Source organism: Lachnellula hyalina (genome assembly GCF_007821495.1).
Source record: "Lachnellula hyalina strain CBS 185.66 chromosome Unknown contig00002, whole genome shotgun sequence".
Lineage (NCBI taxonomy): Eukaryota > Fungi > Ascomycota > Leotiomycetes > Helotiales > Lachnaceae > Lachnellula > Lachnellula hyalina.
The window spans coordinates 82,759-110,434 of record NW_022157116.1 but is presented as its reverse complement, the minus strand read 5'-3'; the positions used below and the strand labels follow the sequence as shown (position 1 = coordinate 110,434).

The window sequence follows — 27,676 nt, the reverse complement described above, 5'->3', positions numbered from 1 at the left end:
AAAATCTGGAGCCGTCCAAGGTACAGCTGAGTATCGACATTTTATGGCCAAAGGGAAACCCTTCAACCTCAGGGACTGACCGGGACGTTATCGGTGATAACGCTATGGAGGGGAAATACCGTAGATGAGGTTCTCACCAACCTCCAAGTTTCTTGGCCATATCCATACAGCAGGTTCAAAGCATGGCTGCACGGGTGAGAGACTAAAAGGGTCCACGCTGAGGTCTTTCCGACTGGCTCTAGGAGAACGCCTGGCTACACCAGCGTTAGACTACTGCAACATAGACGTCTCCCATGTGCTTCTCGTACTTTGAGGACCTCGTAGCCGCGTACAAAATGCTACAGAAGTCTTCTAGACCCGAGAGAAATGCAAGAGGCACATGGCCGTCCCACCCGCGTGCCATACAATCCCTTCGAGCAATGAAATCAATTGTTTTTTCCTTCAGATGACTGGTAAAACACTGCAACTCTAGCAGCCTGCCATTATCAGAGGCTGACGCATGAGTTAAAGAGAGTGCTATCAATCTGAACCGTGCTGCCAATGAGCACGGACAGACAGAATTTACCCCTCCGCGCGCCCAGGATTTTCCAGATGTCGAAGAATTAGCATTGTCCAATTATACTCTTCCCCGCCCCCTCTTAATAAATGTTAAATCACGTAAAGTCCCCATAATACATAGAATCCTATGGAATTGAGTGGCTAGAGCCCTTGCAGTGGCCCGTGAAGGGGACTCGTAAGGTCCTTGTAAGGTCCTACTAAGCCCTAGACGTAGTGATATCATTTGCTAAATTCCTCTGTTTACACGGTGGGGTGAAGGATCATTAACATTTATTAAGAGTAGCCCCGCCTACTATATACAGTAATTTTCCGGAGGGGAAAAGGCATTGTACCCCCACCAAGTTTTACTTATACTCAAGTACCATTATTATACATACAGTACGGAGTACAGTACATCACTTTTGAATAGCGACAAGACCTTTCAGTACTCGAGTTACTACAAGGCCCAAGAATCTTCAGACATCCTAAAGTCCAGATTACACTTGTCACGAGCTGAGAGCCTGGTCTACGGTTTTCCTCTTTTTCGAAGGGGACGGAGGTTCTGATGGGCGCAAGATAAAGAGCAGACAGAGGAAAACAAACAACCAAGCAAGCGATAGAGATTGAAAATTCGAGACTCGCCACTTGCCACCTTCTCGCGACGCTCTCTAATTTAGCCTTCAGCGCCCCCTACCCTTGCACACGCAGGAAGAGGAACAGGAAGAGGAAGAGGAAGAGGAAGTGGAAGTGGAGGAGGAGGAGGAAGTGGAAGTGGAAGAGGAAGAAGCGAAGCCAACCTCCTGCAAGGAATTGGCAACCCACCTCTACTAGTCCTTTTCAAACCCCCCACTTGAATCTTGATCCCGCGACGCATGTGCAGGGGCATATTCAGCCCACGTTCGAAAAGCAGCGAGCGATGCCCCTCAGCGATCCTCCAGTCAAAAGCCTGGAAAGCCGTCCGCACCTCGCCCCGATTCCGCATTCATACCAACAACGGTAACCATAAACTTTAACAAGAATAATACTGCAAGTCTGCAATATCCCAATTTCCTAGCTCCGAAAGAAAGCTGGGCTTTTCTGATTATTGCCCTGCCCATGTCTCGACAGCTTGTGGGGTTGAGTCCATTGCGCCCATGCTATTGGCCTGTCTCTGGGCTTTCCCACGCCCCCATGAACTGTAGACTTCCTTGAAGAAGGGAGGTGGTGGTGAGAAAAGAATGGAGGTGCGGACGGCACGGTAGATGTGGGAACATTGATGTTTCGAGTCAGGTAAGAGACCATAGTCAGGACCACATCGCACCGGCTTTTGAACCAGCTATGGCGTTGCAGCGGTAGCGGCAGCGCACCTACTTAAACTTTAGATGTGAAGTTATTTCCATACGCCGCATACGGTACCGGTAATGGCTCTTCCTTCGAAGTAAAAGCATACTCGGTTTGCATGGTACGAACTTGACTCGACTCGACATCCACAGCCGTTTCACGTACACTACATACAGCCGTCGCATGCATCGAGCCGTGCGTGGTTTACAGACGTGAATTACGGAGTACAGTACAGCAGCAGGAAGTATTCGTAAATCACTATAGAGGAGCAGTAGCTTCGTCGATCCGGTGCCAAACCTCCCGCTGGGACGGCGGTACGGTCAGTCGAGTCTATTATGTCCATGTGGGAAGTACCTTAGTCATTATTCAAGCTCTTGCCTACCTAGGTACTTGCTGCTGGGGCATCTGCAGCGGTTCGTCACTTGCATATAGAGAGTTACAATATACTATGTATTACTATTACTATTACATGATTCGAGATGCGGCGGTGTCCCTCGCTCAAATATTGACATCAACTTGGGCTCTTGGATAGCTAAACATTGCTGCAGACTGAAGAGAAGAGAAGAGAAGAGAAGAGGAGACAAGACAAGACTGCAGGCGGCACCTGAAGGCTAGGACGGCAGGCAGGCATTCTCTACTCACAGTACTGTAAATTTACCTATGAAGTTCTGGTACGACGTTCTCCCCTCTAAGTAGTGGTTGACTGAGAGTCTTAGCCTGCCCCTGCCCTGGCTCGGCCGCGCTCTCAGCGTCTTTCCAGCCACAATAGGACAGACAAGAGGGGCGTGGGCGTGGGTGTGCCGTGCCAGAAGAACTACCTAGGGCATCCGCTGGTACGGAGTGCCTACCTACTATCTAGTATTTACTAGGGCACCGCTGGTAGAAACAAAGCAGCACCCCTAACCAGCACCCACCTAGGTCTGTTCTACGGAGGTACTCCACCTTACTACCGAGACGAACGACCGGCCCAAGAAAGAGGTCGCGGCCTCTGGCTCTCTAATTGGCTCTCGCCCTGCAAGACGACGCCACGAGCCACTCAACTCTGTCTCCGTAGTACGGTACCTACCCCGACTCGACTCGGCGGCGAACAATAATCATATGCGCATGTCTACTTCGTCTTTGCCTAGCAGCTGGCAATAGACTGAGCTGACACTTCTACCTCTACCTCTTCCTCCACCTCGCTATTGAATTAATCGCCTGTTCTCTCTCTCGGCATCCTTCATCCTTCGACGTCCATCTCTGCAATTGTAGCTGGTCTCGCGCCTGCGACACCCCTCGGGTATCATAGCCTCAATTCGCTACGTACAGTGGGATTAAAACCACCACCACTTCAGCGGGTCGGACATACGGCTTTCAGGGTCCGTCAAAGAAAGAGCAAAAGGCAATATTAACATATACACTGGGTTTTGTGGAGGCAACCTGGCATCGGCATAGTAATTGCGTAAGGAGGGCAGGCCAGTCCCCAAACATGTCTGGCGCGACACCACAATATGAGGAGCGTGGGGGAATTCTGCGCAGCGTCCATACTTCCCCCGACACTATGAATGCAAGCGGAGAAGCTCAGTCAAATCCTACAACCTCATCGACGACATTAATAACAGAGCACGATTATCGTTTCCCTCGAAGACCCGTTGATCAGCAACCGAACGACGCTTCTGCCCGAGACTTCACACACCATTTCAGTTCCTCTACCACCACCAACACATCGAGTCCTGGCGTTAACGCTCTGGACAAGCTGGATATCTCGGCGGGGAGCAGTGCGCGCAAGGAATTGCTGCGCGAGAGTTTCTTTCCCACTTGGAAGGATGATAGTGCCGGCGACGAGCTTGATAGTCCGGATGAGATGCAGAGGAAGGATCCATTGGCTACCCAAATATGGAGGCTGTATAGCAAGACTAAGAAGCAACTGCCTAACCAGGAGCGCATGGAGAATCTGACTTGGCGCATGATGGCTATGAGTCTACGAAAGCGCAAGCAGCGGGAGGAGGCCGCTCGGTATGTTCTGTGCTTGGCTCCCTACTTGCTAAGTTTATACAATCTCTAACTTGTCTACGGCAGACTTGCGACTCAGAATTCTGCTAGTGCTCCTAGTGGAATCGCACAGCTGAGGAATAGTTCTGATCAAAGGACACCAAAGCCCTTCGACAATTCAGATGCGATGAATCTTGATGACTTTATATTCTCTGACAACATCTCGACGCCTGCTGGGCTTGGCATGTCACCCTCACCAGAGTTCAGTAAGAATGATTCAGAAGCATCATCTAATGCCGTAGCTTCTGCGATCCCCATCAAAATGAGGAAGGAATCGGCCCAATTCGCTGTACCCCAGTCCGTTCCTGTCCCGCATCACAATCCTCGAAGCACCGAAGAATTCAATTATGTACAAAGACATGTTCGAAAGACAAGTATTGATGAGAGACGCGTGAGTTACTACTTTCCTATGTCCAAGTTTTGATGTTGTGTTGCGCCATTTGCGCGTGATATTACCTAGACTCTTCTGACGCTACATAGGCTCGGAAACGACCGGCCGACTTCTCCCCTCATGTACCAGCTGTGAACAGCATTATAATACCCAATGATCCAGATCACGACGCAGATATAAACGATTACTCGCTGGATCAGCCGCACCCCCCTGAAATGCTTCGACATAATCAATCTGGCGTACCCTTTCAACTCGATACCTTCAATATGGATCACGATCCTATAATCACCTCCGCAGGCCCTTATCAACAGAACTTTAATTTTTCGCCCTCACACTCCCCACTCGTACAGCATGGGCCATTCTCCTCCATGTACAATAACTCCCAGATGCCCTCTTCGTCCCTGAACTCGAATGATTATTATTCTCCCCCGGGAAGTGCTTATCAATCCGCAGTTTCGACTCCACAGCCCATCCCGGAAAACGAGCAGATGTACTTCGGCCACGGCATGGATATGCGACACCAACGACCGCACACCTTCAGCCATGGTCCCTCGAGTCTTTCCAATTCGATGGCGCCACAATACATGTACAATGGCAATGGTGGGTCTATGTTCACTGCAGTCACCAGTGCAGGTCCATCCAATTCTTATACCTCTCCTGGATCATTTGGCATGGCACAACATATTGATCCAGCTCAAGTTTTCCAAGCTGATCATCCTGCACGATCGCCGGGTGTCCAAATGGGCCATGAAAATATGTTTAGTTTTGGAGCAGATTCCGATAACGAGGATGAAGAAGGCGCGGCATTCGCTGATCGAACGCTCATGATGCAGCACGATTTCGCCCAATCACCCATGGATGATCCCAATATGGATATGGGACCTGGAGGTGGTCTTCAATGGGATGCGACTTTGCCTGGGCAATTCACTACGCAAGCCGCTCGTTATCCTGGCGGCCCTCCAAGAAAGCAAGTGACAATCGGGGGAGCTGCTGATATGAACTCTTCGCCTCTTGATTGGGACGGCTCAGGGGGCTCTCTGGGACGAACTCACGCATCCGCACAATCTGTTTCTGATAATCGCTCTCGAAATGGTAATGACCGGCGGCAAAAGATCCCCCGCACCGCCTCAACCCCCAATGCAGCTTTACTAGGACGCAACGCCAACATGTTCGACCAAATGGGCCAGTCGAATCCAAATTCTCCACCGGATGCAAACAATATGTCTGGCTTCTCATCCGTGGATCCTAGTCGGCCATCAACACCCGGTGGTTCGAAGCACGGCTCTACCACGAACCTCGCTGGTGCAGCCGGTGCTCAAGGCGAGAATGGAGTTCCAACAACATGTACCAACTGCTTTACCCAGACTACACCCCTTTGGAGGCGCAATCCCGAAGGACATCCGCTCTGTAATGCTTGCGGTTTGTTCCTTAAGCTCCACGGCGTCGTTCGACCACTTTCTCTCAAAACAGATGTTATCAAGAAGCGTAATCGTGGCTCTGGCGCCTCTATTCCTGTCAGTGGATCTGGTGGCGCCTCAACGAGGGCGTCCAAAAAACTAGGTAGCATTTCAGCGGGAAGTGGTCCAGATGCGAGAAAGAACTCTATTGTCACCACCACCGGGACTAGTACGGCCCCCGCAGCTCAGGTCACGACTCCAACTAGTATTAGGGATCGGAGCGTCAACGAAAGCCAGAGTCCTCAATCTGTCACTGGCTCTATTGGCAATGGTGGCAGTACAGCTGGTAGTACTCCGACTTCTTATCACGGTTCTGCTGGGTCTTCGGCAGGCACAACAGGCATTAGCGGTGGTAAAGGTGTGATCCCAATTGCAGCAGCGCCACCAAAAACCACTCCTGGCCCGGGAGCGGCGTCGACCAACACGACTCGATCAAACGCGGCTGCTGCCCCAAAGAGACAGAGACGACACAGCAAGAGCGTGAGCGCCATGGAAAATATGGATATTGATTCTCCTGAAAGCTCAACCGGATCCAATGAAGCCGCGAAGTCAATGGGTATGGGCATGGTGGGAAATTCAGGGAGCATGTCTAACATGGGTCTTGCCAGTGGATTTGGGATGACAGCGAGGCCCATGGGGCCAGGGGGGATGACAATGTCTGGAATGGGAGGCATGAGTGGACCTCCGGGCATGGTAATGAGTGGACAGGGCGGCGCTGGTACGGGACCACAGGAGTGGGAGTGGCTTACGATGAGTCTTTAAATGACTTCACAGTGCCTGGATCTTCTAGGATCCTTTGTGCATGGCGTTGGCGGTTCTTCTTATGTCTTGGAGGCAGTCTTTTTGTTGCGAGCGTTGATTACAAGGTTCCGCTTCGGCCTGGATTGAACATACCACTTTATCGGTTTTCGGCAGCGATTTCCATCCCGATTTTCTGCTTATACATACACAGGGATAATATTCTGCTTGGGGTTTGGGGTCGGGGCCGGGGTCTGGTTGAATTTCTTGATACCATTTTCTGTTGTTATTTGGCGAACTGGTTTTGCGTCAAGCCTGGGTTCACCTAGGTATACATTCAGTTGTCGTTTTTCAAAGGAATGGTTGCTACATATATTCTGCTAATAGACTGGCGGGCTGGGCTTTGTTTGGTTCCAATTGGTATTTTATGATGGAGCACGGTTCCTGGAAGAGTATACGATGGAATGAGAGGCATTGCATTTATGATACCTAAGACCTGATATCCTGAGATTTGGATTGAGTAAAGAGATAGTTCTAGAGGACTGGCAGACTAATTGAAAGTTTGAATGATCGAAATGCGTTAAATTTTCCATATATTTTTGTTGTGACTGATATCAACTGCTTCTATCCAATGGAATTGATTATTGTGAAGTACCAACAGATGAGAAGTAGTATCAACTTCACGTTGTGCACCACAAGAAGGCATTCCAGTACTTGATCTTATTATTACCGGGTCCATTATCATCATCATTTTCAAAATATAGATTCAGGTAATACAAGGATGAGCAGTACAAAATATTTAAATACATATTTAGCAATCTCTAACTTACAACTACAATCCGCCACATCTTAGATCGAAGAGTGGAGAAGGCGGGGGGGGGGGACTTAAGGCAGTGCCATTTACGAGTTTGCCCTCGTTGGGGAAGCAATGCAATGCATTTATTTACCTCGAGCACTTGAAATTGAAATTCTATAGGTAGCGAGCATAACGAAGGGAACAAGGAAACTTTCAAGCATATAGGAAATGGCGGGCGGGTCTTAGGACCTGGGATTATTCGTCCTGTGCATGCTTCAGTTTAACTTAGTCTTACTAATCAGTCCGTCCTATTTAATATGACCGTATGTATGTATCTCCTTAAGCCGCGTGGTGTTGGGGGGTGCGGGGAAGAGCCTGAAAAGCTCACCATTTAACGCCCTTGCTAATAACCTTGAATCGAGCATCTGGTATTTGAGGGGCAAAGTAGGCATCAGTCGTGCATGGAAAATACTCAATATGATAGGACAGACACTAGACATTGTGATTCCCATGGATGGGCCGTGGGAAGATTGCTGAACTTGAGCTGTTTAGTGGTGGATTTAAGCTTACTTTATTTGAAGTAGGAAATTGGAATCTAAAGAAAGGAAGGAAGGGAGACAAAGGACTGGATGACGGGCCTTTGTGAATAAAATATATCATGGACTTTTCTCACGATTAAGACACGGAGGGTGGAAAAGAAAGCTTGGCATGTATGTCCTCGGCTCCATTGCTCGTCATGTCTTGGCTGTTCTGTTCGTGGTTTACTTACTTAGTCCTGCCAGTTGTTTGTATTCAGATAAGCATGGCTTTCGTGTATGCCCGCCGCCCCTTTTTCCATCATTCCAGGGAGGAGCTCAGCTCAGCTTAGCCCAAAGACTCGGAGATGATGGCCAACCAGCCACCATTATAAAAGTCATACCTCATCACCGCTATCAAATAAATCCTCACGTATCACTTCCACTTCCACTCCCACTTCCACTCCCATTTCCTTTCTGCTGCTGCCCTTGCCCCTGTCCCTGTCCCGCAGACCCAGCAATCGTCTCTTCTCCGAGCACTTTACTCGCAGCCATGAACCTATCAATAAAGCAATTAACAACAGCAACAGCATTCATCATCCTCTCTCTCTCTCTTATCTAGAAATGTAGATGAATAGATAGATAGGGAAGCCTTACAGTCCGCCATGAAAAGCACCCAGTCCCCGCACGGATTCTGCCTGTACGCTTGTCATTCGAAGCAAGTTCTCGAGGTCTGCTAGGTTGGCTGAAAGCTGCGCGAGTTGGGCGTGTAAGTGAGACTGTGGGATTGAGTGTATTAGCAGGGGAAGGGAGTGTTCAGAGAGAAAAGAGTAAATGGGAAAGAGGGGGGGAAGGGGGGGGATTACTAGTTGGCGGGGTTTGATGCTGCTTGGTGCTGTGGAGAGGCGGGGTGCATTGGAGGGTGGCAGTCGGGTTGTCATATTTCCTCTTGATTGTATTGTGGATGTATTTCGGATTGGGGTTTTGCGGAGTGCAGTGTTTGGGGTGGACTGGATGAATGTTGTGCGAGTGGAGTGGAGAGTTGTTGTGAGTCAAGCTGGAGGCGCGTTGGGTGTCGCGACTGCAATTGTCAATACTGCAACAGGAGCAGAACTGCGGTGCACGGGCCACCTGTTAACGTTCGCTTGGTCTCCCCCTTTTTCATCGCTTCCAATTCCCCACAAACAGCTGATTTACAAAGTATTTGTCTATTCAGTTGAGTATTATAGACTATTTAGTAGGGGGCAACCGCTTTGAAGGTTAATATAAAGCTCAAATGCCGCTTTCTGGCCGAGGGGTTCTGTTCTGCTGAAGTGAACTTCGCCCAAAATCGAAGCCCTAGGGGGGTATGTTCGTCATTCAGGAGACCAACAGTTCTTGAAGGAATTGACAGGCATTCGAGGGCCATGTCCACAAACTGTAGCCTAGTGGGGAACATATCTAGACGCAGCTAAAGACCGTTGGAAACCCATTGTCGGCAACTCATCTCGGCCAGCAGTAATCCCCAATCTCCATACGCAGTGGAAAGAAACGCGGTGGTGCAGCAAGGTTGTATCGAGCATCGAAGATGGTGAGAAGTAGAAGACTGGCGAAATTAGGAATCCGAGGGGGGGGGGGGATTTATAGTCGAAGCTAGTCCAGATTCGGTGCCGACACTCTCCCCTTCGGATGGACACTCATCACTCGCTTTGGCACCTACCCCACAAACTGTTCCATGCACCGCATCCATCGCAGGGTAACAACTGCCTCTCCCACGCAGCGCCGCAGGTGAGTCGCGCCGCTTACTGTGTTGGACACTGGTATATGCTCGCGCATTCTCAAAAGGTCAACACCGAGCAGTCGAGCGAATGGGTCTTAGCCAGCAACCATTCTTCTCAAGACGCCGAATACGAGCGAATTAGGAAGTGACTGCACATAATTTTAGCAGTCGGGTTCACGCGCTAATGGTGCCTTCCCCATACTTCTGTCTCCAAAACCTAGATATTTACTTGGACTCATGAACTTGGACTTGATGGCTTACACACAGCTTGCCAAATTCGGCAGGCTTTCAGCATTGATCAAGTATGTATGTACCATTAGTTCATTGCTTTTCTATCCTATATATCCAAACCCCCGTATCCAATATATACCTAAAATGCCGACTTTACGTTACTCTAGCACACAGTTCTATGGATACCTTTGGTCATAGGGTGCTTGCCACCCTTTCCCTGTGCCTTGCCATGCTGTTGACCTGCTCTCGAATGCTGCTTCTCCATACTGGTGTCCTTACTGTGGTTGAGAATACTTAGGTCGGCCTCGTCATTGTCCTGTCATTGTTAGTTGGCATTGCTCCTAACTAATATGAGGGGAGGGGACTTTACCATCAAATTCTGAGTTGTTTGACAGATGTCGGTGATCAATCTGTCCATGAGATCGAAACTCATGCTCTCTCGTACAACAACCCTAAGGATCTCGGTTTGGTCTTCGTTTGGTGGTAATGGGTCTGGAGGAGAGAGGAAGATGAGTTTTGATCATTAGAAAATCGCACAGGTTTACTCACAGTTGGGAATGATGTATTGCTTCGCCCTCAAAAGATTCGAGATAGTCACCTGCTTCAGATGCGGGAACTCTTTCTTAAACTCATCACTGAATCGGAAAGCCACCACGGGGAGACCCGCATTGTAGTCAGCAGAAGTCTCATCCTCCTTTCCGAAAACGGCCTGTTGCATGCCGCCAAATTTGAAGGTTCCCTTCTTTCGATGGATGTCTGAGACGCAAGTGTACCATCCCGTGGCTTCCAGCGACTTTGAAAGAAGACGAGCGTTCACCATACAGTTCTCCATGATCTGTCGGTAGCCCTTAAAACCGAGGTGGATCAAATTGTAGTATTGGGCAATGACTTGTGCTCCTGGTCGAGAGAAGTTTAGCGTATAAGACTCCTCCGTTCCCCCAAGATAATGAAGCTCGAAGATCAAGTGCTTTGGAAGATAGGCCTCGTCACGCCAGATGATCCACCCTACACCTGCGTAAACTAGACCAAACTTGTGGCCGGATGTATTAATGGACTTGACACGAGGAAGCTCAAAGTTCCACTTGGGGCCACCTGCTTTGGCTTCTGTAAAGGGTGCAACAAAGGCTCCAGAAGCTCCATCGACATGGATCGGGATATCAATTCCCGTCTTAGCTTCATAATCGTCTAGAATTTTTGAGATCTCTTCAACAGGTTCATAGTGACCAGTGAATGTGCTTCCCAGGATGACAAACACACCGATTGTATTTTCATCGATGTTATCCTTCACAAGCTCCGGATCAAGTCTGTAGCTGGACTTCTCAGAAACAGGCAAGATGCGAGCCTCGACCTCAAAGTATCTGGCAAATTTTTCCAGAGCAACTTGAGCATTCGCGCCCATGATAATGTTTGGCTTCAAGGTATCCTTACCATCCTTCGTCCTCTTCTCTTGCCAACGTCTCTTCATTGCCAAGCCTCCAAGATGAATGGCTTCCGAAGAACCAGTTGTTGCAGAGCCGATTGCGTTTTCGCCCTTTTGGACGCCCCAGAGATGGGCTAGGATGGACACACAGCGAGTATGCATTTGCATCATTGCAGGGTACTCATCAGCATCGGACAAATTCTTGGAGATATTCTCAAACATGAGCTTCTGTGCATGCTCTTCCATATAGGTACCAACGAACTAAAATTGTTAGCAAAGTTAAGTAGAGAAGGGTTGGGAAAGCAAACCGAGGCCAGGTTCAGGTTAGGAACACCGTCAAGATCCAGTTCATCCTTTAGGATCTGGTGAACGGTGTCTGCAGGAGCGCCTTCATCAGGAATCCTGAATTTGGAAATTTCCTGTTGTGAAGCGTACCGAGTGGAATATGGAGTGATGTGCGAGGTTCCACCCTGTGTATGGACGTGTCTGCGGCCAGCATCCTTCATATGCAAATCATGAAGACGGGAGATTATCTCATCAGGGTCAACCTGCGATCAATTGTGAGTTGGAATGGAAAGCTGAGTGAGTAAAGTACTAGGTACCGAGATGGAGGGGGAAAACTTACGTGGCGTGCAAGAGACATGATGGGAAAGGTATTCTAGGGCGGGGTTTGAAGTCAAGGAGTTCTTATTATGATTCAGATTGAGGTTTTGACTTGATGATTGTTCAACGAGGCCAGGGGAGAAGTTGGGATAGAAGCTCATTTTGTTCTGTGCTTGAAAGGTAAGGTATGACGACAGTGAAGAACCAGACCCGCCCCGCAAGCCGCCGCGTCCAGTAAGACGAGGGGTTTATCATCTTCCAAGTTTCTCTGTAGGAATAAAGCATGACGATTGGCTGTAGCAAATTCTCTGATTCCAACGACCGCGACCGTTGAATAAAATAACATAAAAGGCGGGGTCTAGGAAGTGCCGCTAGAAAAAGCTTGGTATTTATAAATCTAGCCTATTTAGGTAAAGAGGCTATCGCCAAGCAATTGCATCTACCGCCAAATGGACCTCATCAACAGAAGTACAACAGGAGAACGGAAGCGGAGGTAAGGTACGGTAGGAAAGTCTCAAGAGAGTCCGGACGAGAAGAAAGGAGATGATGACCTAAGTATTCAGATTGGCTGTTGGCTTAAGAATCCAAAGAAGAAGTAAAGTGAAGCTCTCTCTACCCCTGAGTCTTCGTCATGTGTAGCCGTAGCCATAGCCGTAGTAGAAAGGGGAGATCAAGTAGGTAGGTAGGTAGTCAGCATCTTTTATTATATCTATTCGTCTGCTCTCATCTCAACTCAACATGCATATCTTTATATCCGCATTCGCATTCCGATGATGACAGTCGGCACTTTGATTTTCCGATCGAGGGGTAGTTGTGCATGATCCATCCCTGTCCTACCTGTCCTACCTGTGCAACGCCACGGCGCCACCGTCATACAAATGCAAGAACTGTCGATGATGATGTGATGTGCTCTGGAAACCGATGCCACGCAAGCTGCTCCCGTGTCCGCTTGCTGCCTATTCGTACTCCAGATATCCTCCAATACTATTGACTTAAATACTACAGGAATCTAGCTAGCCAATGGTAATCTTCTGTTTCAATTGCGGGAATAGAGTTACAGAATAATTGAAACCCGGGGCCTTCCGTCTTGCAAATCGGAAGGTTTTATTCGCCTAGCTCATGCTTGACTTGACGTTTATAAATCAATCACTTCCCCCTCTTATTCGAACATTTGCTCTTTCCTATACTTCATCAAATACCTCCACTTGACATCATGAAGTTTCTCAACACTATATTGCCGCTTGCGGCTGCCTCCTCTGCGTTTGTCATTCCAGACGAACAGCTCACCAACCAGATCCTCATCCAGTCCGAGAAGGATTCCCACACCTTCCTCGATCGACTTCAGGGCAACGCTGCAGCAGCCTGGGATGGATTGGAAGAAACTTTCAAAGATGCTGTAGCCTTTTCTGAGAATGCCATCGACAACGCCATCAATGCTGGCATAAGTGCCAAGTCGACTTTCGAATGCCATATGTCCATGACCAAGTTCGATATTCAAGGATGGCTCGATTCATCGATGCCACTGTCTACTATGGAGGACGTGGATACTTTCGCAGGAACCAACGACAAGTCTCATAAGCCTCATAAGCCCCACAAGCCTCACCATGGCCACGATCCACATCACCACAAGCCAAACCAGACCGTCTACGAGCTCATTGCTAGCAGCAAGTACACCACGAAGCTGGCGAAGCTCATCAATGAGTACCCAGACCTAGTAGAGACCCTCAACGGAACTGCTGCAAACTATACTGTCTTTGCTCCAACCGATAAAGCTTTTGAGAAGATCCCACATCATCACAAGCCATCCAAGGAGGTCATCAAGAAGGTCCTCGCGTATCATGTTTCGCCCGACTTCTACCCTGCAGGTCGAGTCCTTGTGACGCACACAATCCCAACTGCCTTGGGTGAAGATAGTCTTGGTGGGGAGCCACAAAGACTCCGCGTTGGCCTCGGTCTCAGCAAGGGACTAAACATTAACTTTTATAGCCGAATCATAGCTATTAACATAGTACGTTTTTGCGACACCCCCCTTTCCGAATTATAACTAACCTCAGCACAGTTCGGTACAAATGGTGTCATCCACGGCGTCGACTCTCTTCTCTTGCCACCCCCACCAGCGCTCAAGATTCTTGAGCTCCTTCCCGGCGAATTCAGCACCCTCCAACTGGGTCTCATCAAGACTGGTCTCTTCGAAAAGATCGCTGATGCTGACCACGAGGGTGGAACATTTTTCGCACCTTCAAACTGGGCATTCCAGAAACTCGGCCCCAAGATCAACGCCTTCCTATTCAGCAAGTACGGCGAGAAGTACCTCAAGGGACTCCTCGAGTATCATGTCGTTGCGAACGAAACTCTTTACTCAGACGCCTTCTACAAACAGAAGGATGTCGAGTCGAATGTCGACCATAAAGTTGATGTGGAAGGCATCCCTAAGGGACATTTCCATGTTGATCTTCCTACTCTTTTGGAGGACAAAAGCCTGAGCATTGATGTTGCAAGATACGGAGGTTTCATCACCATCAAGATCAACGGCTTCAGCTCAGTTTCAGTCCAAGATGGCATTGCGAAAGATGGTGTCATTCATGTTGTTAGCTCTGTGCTGGTCCCACCTAAGACTCCTGGTGGAGCGCAGTATGCTGGTGAAGAGATGAGTGTAGAAGAGTTCAAGGAGAGACTTGATGGTTATATTAACAAGGACTTGTAGCCACGGAGCAAGAAGCGTTGAGAATAAAGATGATATGATGATATGAAATACTGAGCATGAAAATGGAATAGGCTTGGAATAGGGATTGGAATGGGAATGGTATGTCAATGGAAATAAGGAAATGGAGTTTTTATCTGAACAACTTAACTAAACATTATATTTTACCTGTGAAGTCGAGCTTCAGGTGACTTTCCTTACGCTGCAGAGTAAACGTTGGGGAACAAAACCACAGGTCCATAATAAAAAACCCCTAAAACTATTGTATGCAATTGGAACCTTCAATCGTGTCACGATCTCGTTTGAATCAAATCGCTCTCTGCTATTCGTAGAGTCCTTGTAGAAGCAACAGAGGAAGGTCACGATGGTTGTGATACCCCAGAAAAGAAGTGGAGAATATGTACAACTCGCACAATATTATGAAATGTTTATGCCGAGGCTAGGTAGAGCTTCAATTGATCCCAAGCTCATTATTTTGAAAAAGCATTTGCCAATTGACCATTGCCTGCCGCGAGACCTTTCTTACATTGATTATCAAAGGTTCTATTAGACCGTGTCACACTATTTGACCTGACAATTCCTGTCAAAGCTAAGCCCGAGTCCCTGAGCTCTGCAAGAACTCCTCAGTGTCTCAATAGCTTCCAAGGAATCAATCGACATCTCCAGACGAGCGCAATGATTACCCGGTTACCAGTACGGCTTTCGCCAGTATCTGCGACGTCTAGATTGGCTTCCCGCTCTTCACGGCGAAGTTTGAAAGTCTCTGGGTTGCTGGGCACTGCGTCACAAGTCCTTCGATGTCAATATCAACGAAACTACTCAACGTCCCCTGCTCCTCCTCCTCCTCCTCCCCCGCCAGCAGATACGGAGCCTTCAAAGCCGGTTGATCTCCGTTCACAATTTGCGCCTCAACAACAGGCTTCCCAGCCCAAGCAGAAACGCTCTCTCCGACCCTTTATATACGCAACACTATTCCTCTTATTAGGTCTGACGGCAGGCCAGTACACCCGACTCATAGTCGCGCCTCCACCACTTCCAGAAGCCGGGTCACCAGAAGACAAAGTCATGGTTGAGTTCCTCCGCAGACAAGGGGAGAAACTCCCAGTCGTGCAGTCCCTCTCCACAGACCCGGCGTGGGAATCCTACGATGCCTATAGTAGCATACCGGAAGAGAGTCGGTCAGCGAGACTCACTAGTGGGCCCCTGGCTGGGGCTCGCGCTCTAGGTGCCTTTCAACGCGTCTTCTACAACAAGGAGTCCGGAGAGGTAGTGACAGTTATCTGGTTTGGCGGCGCCATTTCTGGCTGGCCTGGGGTCGTGCATGGAGGGGTTACGAGTACAGTGCTGGATGAGGCATTAGGGCGTTGTGCGGTCAAGACATTCCCTGCCAAAACGGGTGTGACGGCGAATCTGGAGATTAACTTCCTGAAGCCTGTTGTCACGAATGCTTTTTATGTGGTCAGAGCGGTACCGCAGGCGGAGGGACAGACGGATACTAAGAGGTGGGTTAATGGGAGACTGGAGATGCTCGATGGTAGGGTCTGCGCAGAGGCAAAGTCACTCTATGTTGTCCCGAGGAAGTTTAAGACGAGACCGATAGCCGATAAATTCTGAGTTCACGTCATGACTCGTTGGAAATCATTGTTTTTGAAAGATCAACATCAGTGGTCAAAGCTGGGTTGCATTTCACATATTTCGTACGCTGCCTAGAGGGAAGTCTAAGTCCTAAATAGGCAGCATTCAGGACATACTGCAGAGTCTATGTAAGCATGACTCTTTCTATCTTATCAATCTTATCAATCTGACTGATTGGGGCGTTACGTTCATATGTTGTTTGCTTGTATTTCACTTGGCAGCCTACATATCGTACAGCCTCGTCGGAATCCGGATATGCGCGCGATCGACTCTTCAACTCCGTATCAAAAAGTAAAGTCCGTAGTCACTCACCCGACATTATCAGAACAGGTGTATAAGAAGGGTATGAATGTACGCAAAAACTGGCAGTTCATTTCTGCACTGGCTTCAATCAGCACAAAGTGACCTAGTCTATCACCTATTTTTAGACCTTTCAAAAGACATCAACACAAATCACCAAGACTATGACCGAAACTTCCGGTGAAAAGTCTTTTGGCAGCAAGGTCTTAGCAAAATCAAAACCGTTGATGAATACATCATTTCCGCCCTCCTCCCCCAAGACGACGCTTTGAGTTCCACTCTCAAAGCCAACGCTACCTCTGGCCTGCCCGCCATTGACGTTTCCCCTCTTGGGAAATTCCTCTACCTCCTAGCAAAACTCAACAACGCTAAGCGCATTCTGGAATTCGGTACACTGGGAGGCTATTCCGCCATCTGGTTCGCTAAAGCTATTCCCAGCGATGGAAAAGTGATAACGCGTGAGCTGGAGCCCGGGATTGCAGAGATTGCTCAATCGAATATCGACAATGCGGGGCTAGAAGTGAAGGATAAGATCGAGATTCGACTCGGTCCTGCTCTGGAGACATTGGGGCAGTTGGATAAAGAGGGGGTTGAAGACTTTGATATGGTATTTATTGATGCGGATAAAGAGAACAATTCTACTTATTTTAGGTGGGCTTTGGAGCATAGCCATGCGGGAACTTTGGTGACTTGTCGTCTCACCGTGATATATAATCCGTACTGATATTCAACACAGATTGTCGTGGATAATGTTGTTAGGAGCGGGTTTATTGCTGATAAAGACAATAATGCCCCCACCACACTGGGAGCAAGAAAGGTCTTTGATGCATTGAAGGGAGAGAAGAGGGTCGAATGCACGGCGTTTCAGACGATTGGGTTGAAGGGTTGGGATGGAATGGCTTTGGCGAGGGTTATTTGAGAAGACGCTTTTCAGTGTCCGGCTGGGTCTGGCATGTTTGAAATCGACCGACGGTGGTGACTTGACTGTGGGTTGGTATATATGCTCTGGAAGAGATTGGGTTGTTTGACGTTTTGATCTTGGGCATGTAATCGGTCATTAAACTTCTCTCACGCCAGTCGGAATAAAATCTCATAACTATGTCTAATTTGGTGCAAGTAGGTACATATCATATCAAAACAAGTTTGCTTGAATGTCTGAATGTCTGGCAAGGTGAGAAATGTCAACTATTGCCGAATGCCCGAGAAACTTTGAATTAACCTTTGAAACTGAAGTGCGAAACCCACGCGTTGATTCCCATTGCTAGTTATGAGAAACCCGGTATATATTTCCCTTGAGACGATTACCTAGGCCTTTTATAGATGTCTCCTTTTCGAGTCGTCAACGTAAAACTGTTGCGAAATTCTTTTATAAGACCGAAAAATGTATACGATATAGGAAAATGATATAGTAGTAATCTAACTAGTAGTATAGCTTTATATTTTCGTTTTGCGCGGGGAACCCTTTCCTTATACAAGAATTATTTGCTAGCTATATTAAAGTGGATAGTATCCACTTTTGGCTGACTAAATGTCAAGTAGTTTAACGCACGTAGTTATTAATTTGTAAGCATATTTTATCTTGATTGGCTAAAATTGATATAGAAATGATGGACAATAAGGGAATTTTCTCGTTTGAGTTACAGTAACTTGCTATGAACTCACTTTCGAAATTATATATACCAGGCTATTCCCCTTCGAGTTTTCAGCAGAGTACAATATCTCCAATCAAGGATTACCGTATTCTATCTCTTTACCTAGTCTCGCGGTGTAACGGTGTAACAGTGTCATATCTTCTTCTTCTTCGTCTTCTTCTTCGGAAAACAACACCTTAATCAATTGCAAAATGGCTAAGAACTTTGTTGTCTTCGGTGCAACCGGCGCACAGGTACAGTACCTACCAACCCATCACCCAGAGAATAACCAACTCCAAGAAAAAAAAACTTAAATAACTAACACTCCACGCCATCTTCCTTCTAGGGCGGTTCTGTGACCCTAGAACTCCTAAAAGCAAACAACAGCAACAGCAATAGCAACAAGTACAACATCCTCGCCATAACCCGAAACCCACGCACCACCCAAGCCCAAAAACTATCCTCAGCCGGCGCAACACTAGTCCAAGCAAACATGGAAGACCTGAACTCCTTGAAAGAGATAGTCAAAGGCGCGCATTACATATTCGTCGTAACGGATTTCCTAGGCGCCGAGGGCAACAGCGACAGGGAATTAAAGCAAGGACTCAACGTCCTAGAAGCAGCCAGCTCTCCTGCGTGTCTCGACACGCTCGAGGCCGTTATCTGGAGTAGCTTGCCGGACGCGAGGAAACAGCCGTGTGCGTATGAAAATATCGTGCATTTTAATAGCAAGAGGGCTATTTCGGATCGGCTGTGGAATTCGCCGCTCAGGAGCCGCGTTACTGAGGTGTGGTTGGCGGCGTATCATGAGAATTTTGTTAATTCTTGGGGGATTTATGAACCCCTGAAGGTGCGTTTGAAATATACCATAATTGTTTTCTTCTCCTTTCTATGAGTTGTAATTCTATAGAATATCCTGCACAACAAAGTGTGTAGAGCTAGGATATGGAGAAGTCGTAACTGGCTGATTCTTGTCTCGCTCAGCAACCTGATGGCTCGTATATTCTGAGTTATCCGATAAATGCCGACTCAAAGATACCGTTCATGTCTGTGACAGACCTAGGTAAACTTATTACTGTCATCATCGAAGATCCTACCAAATACCACACAAAGGTGGTGTCCTTTGTCAGCGAGTGGCGTACTCCGTTAGAGCTGCTCGAATCGTTTAGAAAAGGTACATACATACATGACCTATCCTCTGAACTCTGCTAATTCTCAGGGGCTAGCCACTGGAGTAGAGGCGAGATTCCAGTCTATGACTACCGAGCAGTTCAAACAGCACCTAGAGGCTTCTCTCCACTTCCCTAACAATGTGGCTCTGAGCATGGCGGAGAACCTATCATGCTATAGGACCAATCCAAATATGATTACGGACCATACAGACTATGCTGCCAAGGATGTAAGTTGGGATCTCACTCGAACTTGTGTCTACTTCCTATCAAGAGCTGACATGTAGACAGCTTCTCCAAGGCTTGAAGACTTGGGATGACTTCGTAAGGGATCAGGATTGGAAGTCCTACTTAGCGTCTAAGTAGTAGAATATGCTTCCAACTTAGCCTCGGGCTGTTAGTGGAAGCTTCCGATTTGTTTGGCTTCCAAATTAATCAAGTGTCTCGGAAATCGGTACTCGAACTTACACTTGATCTGGAAAGTAGTATTTGGCAAAAAAGCGAGATCACTACACGCTACATTAGCATTTTCTTTTCAGAGGTTAAATGTGAATGCTATTCGTTTTGGTAATAGATAAAATACAAGTATAAATCTGTTTGAACAATAATAATCAATAACTAGACAGGTTGCCGAGGGTCGTGTCTAGATCAGTCTCCTCGGACCACATCCCGAGACCGGCGATCCTGAACATTGCGAAACGCACCGGCTTACAGCATGTATATATAGAGCATATTGGACGGCCTCTGGCAAGCTTCCTCTTCGCTAGTTTCGATGTGCCAAGGTGACGAGAAGCGAGCGTATCGCTGGATGCCAAGTTCTTTGATGTTACTGGAAACTGCGGTAGGCGTGCATAGGCGAAAGAATCGGCGCTCAAGTTTGCCGGGAAATCTCAAAAAATTCGCTCTTATTCTTGGGAAGCTGGATGTAGCTAGGGTATTTATAACTCATGTATGTGTGAGAAAAGCTCGAAAGCTGAAAGAGTGAAGGTGCGAATTGGAAATTGTGAGGCGGAGAAAACTTCTGCGTTCGCTGGGCAAGCAATCTGCTTTTGGAGGGGGCGACAAACGAAACTTTCGAATGGGGAAAATCGAAGCTTGAGTATGAGGCTGCAGGCTGCATGATCAGGTTCTTATTAAGGAGGCTTCTGGCTTAAAAGGTAATTGTGGGGCGGGACCAGGGAATGGGGTTGTGGTTTGGGATAAGGAGTTCGATCTAGTGGCGTGGATACTCTTAGGAATCGAGTGGTTTTTTTCAGGGCACCATTGGCTTAACAAGCGCTAGCATAGTGTATCAGCAAAAGCGTCCCGTAGCAAAATGACAAAGAAAGCTATAATTGCCTAACTGATACTGTATTTTGGAGAGACACTTCAGGAGGAATGATACCAACCAAATTCCATCGACAAAAGTTATTCTGAAGCACCCTCATCCAGAAGGGAAAAATCAGGTATGACATATGCCCTGACAGTTGTTCCCATGATACATTTAGTTTCCTGTCTTGTATCATCTGCCAGTCTTCGACTAGAGCAATCTCAGTCGGCTTAAATTATTGCCGGGGCCAACAAGATGTTTAAAACAAGGGAAGCTTGGTGCAGTTTTGACTATTTTAGAGATTGACAGTCAAGCGCTTTTCGAAGGACTTATATTCAACCTAGGGCGTAGAAGGCATTATCATATTTGAGTTTGTGAGACAAAGAGGTCAGAATAGGGGCCCGCCGAAGATGCAGAAGTGGCCATTTGCAAAGGAGGGGATTCTGGGTACAGGCCAGGGGTAATCTGCCGTGCGGAGAGGATGCTTACTCGAGTGTGGTTTAGCAGAAGTAAAAAGGAGCAATGAATTCTCGATTTGACTTTTTGATTTGTGGATCACAAACTTCTCCTGTCCGCTCGCTTGGTTAAGCTTGGACCTGGTACATTGTGATGCCGTCTCCTTTCCAGAGATTGGAGTTGTGGATTCCAAAGAGTCAAGAGTACATCTTGTTTGACTGTACCGAGTGTACCGCATCGTAACCCTGGATAGATTTACCAATGGTCTGGGCTATGTTTCTGATCTGTCCATTGATGGGTTTCGATATCGGAGTCAAGTCTTCACTGGTTGTTGCAACATGCCTTGCAATAAAAGCTTGCCAGACTATCATTGTAGTCAACTCCCGGAATATTGGGAACTACTCCTAGTTCGAGAGTCTTTCTTGTACTTCAGGAGAATAAACCTCTTCTTAAGCCGAGACGGGACAAGTTCTACTCGGCTTATTGGGTAGAAAGCAGTCTTTGCAGAGAATAGACAGTATAACGCTAACTTTGAATCCACCCGATAATCAGCAGATCAAAAAGACGTAAATGCAAAAGATTTAAAATAACGAATACGGGAGCTTAGAAGCGGCACCTCCGAGTGAGGTGTCTCGTGAGTTGAATACATGCCTTGGCACCGCTTTAATAGACCCTGGTATTCATGTGTCCGAAGAGCGCAACCCAACGTGCTTATCATTCTAGATCTAGAAAGACTGAAGCTCCCGTCAAGGCTCTCAGCTGAACATGGATGTACCTCGACGCCCTGCCAGGAAGAGGCGAAATGGGGGTGAGACGAAGGATTTGTGGTCAGCCATAGAAGATTCGTATCGAGATCGAAGAATGTGTAATACATGCCAGTGATCGCGGAGTCATCAAGAAGCAGCAAAAGGAAAGAAATGAGATGGTTGAAAGAATAGATATCCCCGTCTGCTGTCCTAGAACTCTAACTGGGTTCAATCTGAGAATCGGCTGATGTCCCCCTTTATGATAGTAGCCGAGTTATATACGAGGATGGGATATATATCTCAGCATGCTAAGCAATGGACTCAGCTGGGAGGTGGATGTGCAGATACCAACTCAGGACAATGCAGTCTCATCCAGAAATCTCAAGATAGTGGAAGAATCGGATGAAAATAGAATTGGCATCTTGAGGTCCAATTGCAAGTCCGGTAGCGCGAGAATGGGGAGAAGATGGGATAGGAAAGGGCAGGACAGGGCGCCTCTAGAATTGGGGGGTTGTCTGCATTGTTCTGCTGGACAGTATTGTGTTGTAGGGGCTCTGTTCAGCCTCGCGATGATCGCAACGTTATATGATGTACAGAGATCGAGGCCGGTTATACCTACCGAGGCCACCCTGCCCTACCTAGACATTAGATCTGGACCTGGGCCCCAATGCATGCTAGCGTGCAGCATGGTACATGATAGTACATGATAGATGATACATTACTTCGTATATGATACATGATACATGACACCTGGTACCTGGCCCTAGGTAGGGTAGGTTCCTCTGCGGAAGCTGCTGCCGTGTGTGCATTCGCTCTACTCTGACGTACGGTACGCCGAGTGCAGTGCCCAGCTGAAAATGTTTGGGATGGTTCTACGACATACCCCACGGCGGGAAGAAATACTCAAAATATAGCCCGAGTGAGGCGCACATGATGTGCAGTAAGAACCTAAGGGAGGGGAGGGAGGTAGTGAGCCCACAATATTAGGTTTGGGTATTACAGTATTCCTTGTCTGATGTTGCAGTAGCGTGCGTGCCCGATCCCCTTTTGCTGGCTCAAGTAGCACGCATCGATCGAATTACCACTAGCACGCATCGAATTACTACTAGCACAGAACAGATTTCACATCGCAATAATAGGCAGACAACGACAGCATTGAAGCTGCAAACAAAACGAGAACCTTAGGTAGGACACGCAAGTTGAAAAGAACTTGTTGTTGACATAGTTATTAGTCGTATATTTCTATGCACTCCTACCTAGCTTGGTATACTGACAAAAAAGCCTAAAAAGGGGCACACTCATCCTACCTATGGAAGGTCGACTTTGGAGACCAGGCTAAGGTACCTGCATAGCATACCTAGCCTAGCGTAGTATAGAGCGTCGTATAGAGCGTCGTATAGAGCGTAAGATGGATAAGTAAGTGGATGAAGAGTGAATAACGGCCACGGACGGACATGGAACCGCAATACATTTTCCCACTTGAGCTTGAACCCTGCGATATACTCACTGTATTGCATTCTCCTAGACACAAACAGAAGCGAATACTGCGCTGGAACCCTTCGTCTAAACTCAATGTGACGAGAAAGAGGAGCTTGCAATTGCTTGTGTTTTGAGATGAAAGAGACTTCAACAACCCACTTTATTACGGCCTCTCCCGTTACCAAACCCTTTTGATATATGGTGCTGGTGCCGCCTCTTGTGCCAGTCATATCGTCACCACATCCCGCATCTTCGACCTTCCTTCTTTTCGTGTTCCCTCCTCATTGAGTCTCTCAGTTGCGTGAAAATACTCCTTTTCTCTGGGTTATGGGAGTCTTCGTTGTCTTCTAGGGCACCCTCGACTACATGTACCTCGCCCTCCTTCATGTTCAGCCCTTCCTCGCCTACCAGACGCGCAGTCATCTTCTTATCTTGGATTCCATCCTCCCAGAGGTGCTACTCCAACACCGCCAACATGTCAAAGTCCAACGTCATTATTTACTTGCATCGCAGAGATCTTCGCATTTCTGACAATCCCGTCCTCCATTCTCTCAGTAACGCCAAGGGCCATGGCTTCACTCATCTACTTCCGCTGTACGTCTTTTCCCCCGAGCAGCTGGAGGTCAGTGGCTTCATCCCCGAAGACGCAAAGGACAAAAGCCCCCACCCGGAAGCGAGGAGTAGAATCGCCAACTTCTGGCGCTGTGGACCTCATCGCGCCAGGTACCTGGGCGAGAGTGTATGGGACTTGAAGAACTCTTTTGAGAAAATAGGAAGCCAGCTATGCGTCAGGGTTGGTATGCTGGATGAAGTGCTCAAGTTTATGATTGATGGCATTAGCAAGAATGGAATGGGGATTGGCGCAGTCTGGATGACAAGCGAAGAGGGAACAGAGGAACAGAGAGCAGAGAGATCCATCAAAAAACTCTGCAAGGACTCAGGGATTGAGTTCAAAGTTTGGGTTGACGAGAAGTATCTGGTAGACGAGTAAGTCATCTACCCTTTATGTCAAGACCTTCTGGTACGCTGGCGCCGACATTAACGTATTGAAGTCGCGATCTTCCGTTCGACAGCCCAGAAGACCTCCCGAATGTCTTTACAGAGTACCGTAAGAAAGTCGAACCTCTCAGAGAGGCACCGCGCGCCGTACTCGCCACTCCAGCTAAGGGATCTCTACCTCCTTGCCCGGACAATAGCATCATTCCTGACCAACACTCGCCTTTCGTAATTCCAAATACCCCTGAAGCACTTGAAAAGGCGCTCATGAGGCCGCTCGGAGGCGGACCCCTGGTTAAGAATCCACCTACATACCCTTCAGATGCAGAGTCAGCACACCCTTTCAAAGGCGGAGAATCTGCCGCCCAGGAACGACTCGAAAGTCAAATCGCCTCCGGCGCCATGACAACTTATAAAGATACCCGCAACGGCCTTCTAGGCACCGAATACTCCACCAAACTCTCAGCCCCCCTTGTACTAGGCTCCATCACTGCGCGACAAATACATGAGGCTCTCCTATCCTTCGAGGATGGCACTGATGACGGCAAGTGGAAGGGAGTTCCGGGTTACGGCAAAGGAGAGAATGATGGCACCAAGAGCGTTCGCTTTGAGCTGCTTTGGCGCGATTACATGCGTCTCTGCAGCCGCAAATTCGGCCTCAAGATGTTCCGCTTAGGCGGCTTTAGAGAAGAGGACCCCGTGCGCTGGAACACATTAGATAATCCACGCCAGGGACAGGGGGGACAGAGTCTCGATGAGATGATTGAGAGGTTCCTGAATGGAAGACGGGCATGGGTTTAATCGATGCCTCGCAGAGAGAGCTATTCCATACTGGCTATACATCTAATCGCGCGCGTCAAAACGTTGCATCGTTCCTCGCTAAACACATGTATATCGATTGGCGGATTGGAGCCGAGTGGTATGAATCCATGCTGCTTGATTACGACTTGTCGAGCAATTGGGGGAATTGGCAGTATCTGGCTGGTGTAGGGAATGACCCGCGAGGTGAAGCTAGGATATTCAACCCAGTGAAGCAGGCGTTTGAATATGACCCCAAAGCAGAGTATGTTAAGACCTGGATTCCGGAGTTGAGAGGCTTGACGGATCCTGGCGAGGTGTTTCAAGCGTGGACAATCAAGGATCAGTCAAAGAAGAGTGACCTAGGTCTTGAGGGGCTCACTTGGGTTGAGCAGCCATTGAAGAGAATCGAGTTTCATCCTAGCAGGAAACCAAGGCACCACACTGGCAAAGGCAGAGGTGGTGGAGGTGGAGCCAGCGGGTCTGGAGGTGGTCAAGGGGGGAGTTCTCGAGGTGGGGGCCATGGTGGGGGTCAAAGTCGCGGTGGAGGACATGGTGGTGGAAGGTATGGTGGCAGCTCGAGAGGCCATCTTTATGGAGGAGGACGTGGAGGCACTAATATGGGAGAACAACAAGCCCCGCCATGAGACAGGGTCACGAGAATGGCTTCATCAACAGACCTATGATCTGCAATGAGAGCATGGTATAAAGGCAATGCGACATGCTTGGAGTTCGCCGGCTGGCAGGTAGGAAAGGGCATATGGAAACGGGAAAAGGGAATCTTGGAGGACTTTTGATTTGGTGTATGAACACACATGAGATGATAACCATTATACGTTGCTGAAACACTTCTACTGTCTCACTTGCTCCTCTGAACACAAGATTGCTACACCTCATTTCGCAATCATTGTGAGATGCATTTACAACCTACTTAGTTGTGAATTCCCAGAAGACGCACTTCATAGTCCCTCATGTCTCGATACCAACTCACAACATTAAATTTAGGTACAGCGCTGAAAACAGGATTCACACCACTTGATCTTAAGGCAAGCCAGAGCTGCTACCCCTAAGTTGGGTGCTTCAACTAACGTAAGAGGTGAACCTTCGGGGATCTGAATACCATTGTGTATCACATAGACTTTCTGCTTTCAAATTTTGAAAACGCCTCTGAAGTACAATTCAAATCTCGATTGAATGGTACGTGATGCGTCTTTCGAGACCAGCGCAACTAGGTGCATATTCTTTCGACTTGCTTTCTTTTCTATGACTCAAAGAAGTTCATAACAGGGATTCTCCATGTTGATGTCTGCACAAGTTCGCAATCACTAATTGCCAGCATAATCCATAGGTAAATTGTCACTCATAGGTATATACTGAACATGCTACTTTTCATAACCCGATCTTTCTACCGAGTTCGTCCGCGATGGCCATAAACGCCTTAGCTCTGTCGCTTTCCGGCTCAGCAACAACGGTAGGCTTTCCCCTATCTGCATCGTCGCAAATGCTTGCATGCAGGGGTATATCGCCTAGGAAAGGGATATCATGCTCCTTGCACGCATGGGTTACACCAGAATGCGATCCGAAGATATGCGTGCTATTATGGCAATGTGGACATGTGAAGAGCGACATATTCTGTATCATACCGAGTAATGGGATCTTGACTGTCTTAAACATGTTTATCCCCTTTACGGCATCCTTCAGAGCGATGTCTTGCGGCGTTGATATGATGACAGCACCTGCCCTAAGTCAATCCTGGCAATCTCTAGGAGAGAGCGAAACATACCATCAAGCACAATCTGCTGTGTAATTGTCAACTGAGTATCTCCTGTCCCGGGCGGCAAATCTAGCACAAGAATATCTAACCCCCCCCAATCGACTTCGTGTAAAAGCTGCTGGAGAGCCTTCATAACCATAAGACCACGCCATACCACCGGAGCAGCATCTCCAACCAGATAGCCCATCGACATAGACTTGACTCCATAATTCGAGAGTGGTAGAAGTTGGTTGTCTGTCGGCGGTCAGACTTGCTCTTTTCGAACCATTATGGCAGGTATCACTGACTGGGAGATAATCGAGGCTCGCCTGAGAGGTTCAATAGAGTTGGTATAGAGGGACCGAAGATATCTGTGTCGAGGACGCCACTTCGGAGCCCCTTTCGAGCGAATGCCAAGGCAAGGTTCACTATGAAGAGTTTAGTACAATCATTATTCTGGCAGAGGCACTACAAACCAGCAATAGTTGACTTCCCAACCCCGCCTTTCGCAGATGATACAGCAATCACTTTCTTTACGTCTTTGATCTGCCTTCGCTCGGGTAAGCCGCGTTGCATTCGAGGAATGCTTCCGGATCGTGGCAATCCCTGAAACAATTATTAGTATTTACAATGATGAATGATAGATTTAAAAATTGTATTCTTACCAAAGGATTCTCGTGCTGCAAGCAACGTAACGTTGAGAATAGTCTAGGCTTCATGCTGGCTGAGCTTCAAGCTTCATAACTCTCCAAGAGCAGAGCTTCTACAAAGCTCGGCCTTAAGACAGGGGTCTGCGGATCGGCAAAACAAAGCTCCGACCCCCGCTAGCCCGCCAAGATTTCGTGGGGAGCTCCAAAAAAAATATCGAGAATTTTGTGCAGAGAAGCACAAAAACAATTAGACAA

The 27,676-nt window shown here is 47.9% G+C and overlaps 11 protein-coding genes across 11 annotated transcripts; 7 read left to right on the top strand and 4 right to left on the bottom strand.

Moving 5' to 3' along the window:
- Positions 1-3,325: 3,325 nt before the first annotated feature.
- On the top strand, positions 3,326-6,498 carry AREA (Nitrogen regulatory protein; the record flags this gene model as incomplete). The annotated part of the gene is made up of 3 exons (XM_031145197.1): positions 3,326-3,852; positions 3,916-4,279; positions 4,369-6,498. The coding sequence occupies 3 exons, from the start codon at positions 3,326-3,328 to the stop codon at positions 6,496-6,498; spliced, it is 3,021 nt and encodes a 1,006-aa protein (XP_031009817.1).
- Positions 6,499-8,214: 1,716 nt separating this feature from the next.
- On the bottom strand, positions 8,215-8,726 carry hos3 (High osmolarity sensitivity protein; the record flags this gene model as incomplete). Its single annotated transcript, XM_031145196.1, has 3 exons — positions 8,215-8,344; positions 8,443-8,564; positions 8,652-8,726. The coding sequence occupies 3 exons, from the start codon at positions 8,724-8,726 to the stop codon at positions 8,215-8,217; spliced, it is 327 nt and encodes a 108-aa protein (XP_031009816.1).
- Positions 8,727-9,938: 1,212 nt separating this feature from the next.
- Positions 9,939-11,838, bottom strand: GAD1 (Glutamate decarboxylase; the record flags this gene model as incomplete). Its single annotated transcript, XM_031145195.1, has 5 exons — positions 9,939-10,091; positions 10,146-10,267; positions 10,325-11,456; positions 11,504-11,743; positions 11,821-11,838. 5 exons carry the CDS (start codon positions 11,836-11,838, stop codon positions 9,939-9,941), a joined length of 1,665 nt encoding a protein of 554 aa, XP_031009819.1.
- Positions 11,839-13,011: 1,173 nt separating this feature from the next.
- On the top strand, positions 13,012-14,502 carry aurS (Aurofusarin biosynthesis cluster protein S; the record flags this gene model as incomplete). Its single annotated transcript, XM_031145194.1, has 2 exons — positions 13,012-13,806; positions 13,858-14,502. The coding sequence occupies 2 exons, from the start codon at positions 13,012-13,014 to the stop codon at positions 14,500-14,502; spliced, it is 1,440 nt and encodes a 479-aa protein (XP_031009818.1).
- A 361-nt stretch (positions 14,503-14,863) lies between these two features.
- On the top strand, positions 14,864-16,113 carry LHYA1_G000199 (Uncharacterized protein; the record flags this gene model as incomplete). The annotated part of the gene is made up of 2 exons (XM_031145193.1): positions 14,864-14,942; positions 15,050-16,113. 2 exons carry the CDS (start codon positions 14,864-14,866, stop codon positions 16,111-16,113), a joined length of 1,143 nt encoding a protein of 380 aa, XP_031009730.1.
- A 511-nt stretch (positions 16,114-16,624) lies between these two features.
- Positions 16,625-17,353, top strand: mdmC_1 (O-methyltransferase; the record flags this gene model as incomplete). The annotated part of the gene is made up of 2 exons (XM_031145192.1): positions 16,625-17,119; positions 17,171-17,353. Coding segments are annotated over 2 exons (678 nt in total), but the record flags the coding sequence as incomplete, so codon positions are not given.
- Positions 17,354-18,277: 924 nt separating this feature from the next.
- NMRAL1_9 (NmrA-like family domain-containing protein) lies at positions 18,278-19,541 on the top strand (the record flags this gene model as incomplete). The annotated part of the gene is made up of 5 exons (XM_031145191.1): positions 18,278-18,319; positions 18,412-18,915; positions 19,050-19,239; positions 19,292-19,464; positions 19,536-19,541. The coding sequence occupies 5 exons, from the start codon at positions 18,278-18,280 to the stop codon at positions 19,539-19,541; spliced, it is 915 nt and encodes a 304-aa protein (XP_031009726.1).
- A 4,068-nt stretch (positions 19,542-23,609) lies between these two features.
- cry_1 (putative cryptochrome DASH, mitochondrial) lies at positions 23,610-25,021 on the top strand (the record flags this gene model as incomplete). The annotated part of the gene is made up of 2 exons (XM_031145190.1): positions 23,610-24,211; positions 24,277-25,021. The coding sequence occupies 2 exons, from the start codon at positions 23,610-23,612 to the stop codon at positions 25,019-25,021; spliced, it is 1,347 nt and encodes a 448-aa protein (XP_031009725.1).
- Positions 25,022-25,107: 86 nt separating this feature from the next.
- On the top strand, positions 25,108-25,665 carry cry_0 (putative cryptochrome DASH, mitochondrial; the record flags this gene model as incomplete). The annotated part of the gene is made up of 1 exon (XM_031145189.1): positions 25,108-25,665. The coding sequence occupies one exon, from the start codon at positions 25,108-25,110 to the stop codon at positions 25,663-25,665; it is 558 nt and encodes a 185-aa protein (XP_031009728.1).
- A 742-nt stretch (positions 25,666-26,407) lies between these two features.
- Nubpl (Iron-sulfur protein) lies at positions 26,408-26,985 on the bottom strand (the record flags this gene model as incomplete). Its single annotated transcript, XM_031145188.1, has 2 exons — positions 26,408-26,754; positions 26,802-26,985. The coding sequence occupies 2 exons, from the start codon at positions 26,983-26,985 to the stop codon at positions 26,408-26,410; spliced, it is 531 nt and encodes a 176-aa protein (XP_031009727.1).
- Positions 26,986-27,071: 86 nt separating this feature from the next.
- IND1 (Iron-sulfur protein) lies at positions 27,072-27,490 on the bottom strand (the record flags this gene model as incomplete). The annotated part of the gene is made up of 3 exons (XM_031145187.1): positions 27,072-27,199; positions 27,248-27,377; positions 27,437-27,490. 3 exons carry the CDS (start codon positions 27,488-27,490, stop codon positions 27,072-27,074), a joined length of 312 nt encoding a protein of 103 aa, XP_031009722.1.
- Positions 27,491-27,676: the final 186 nt, after the last annotated feature.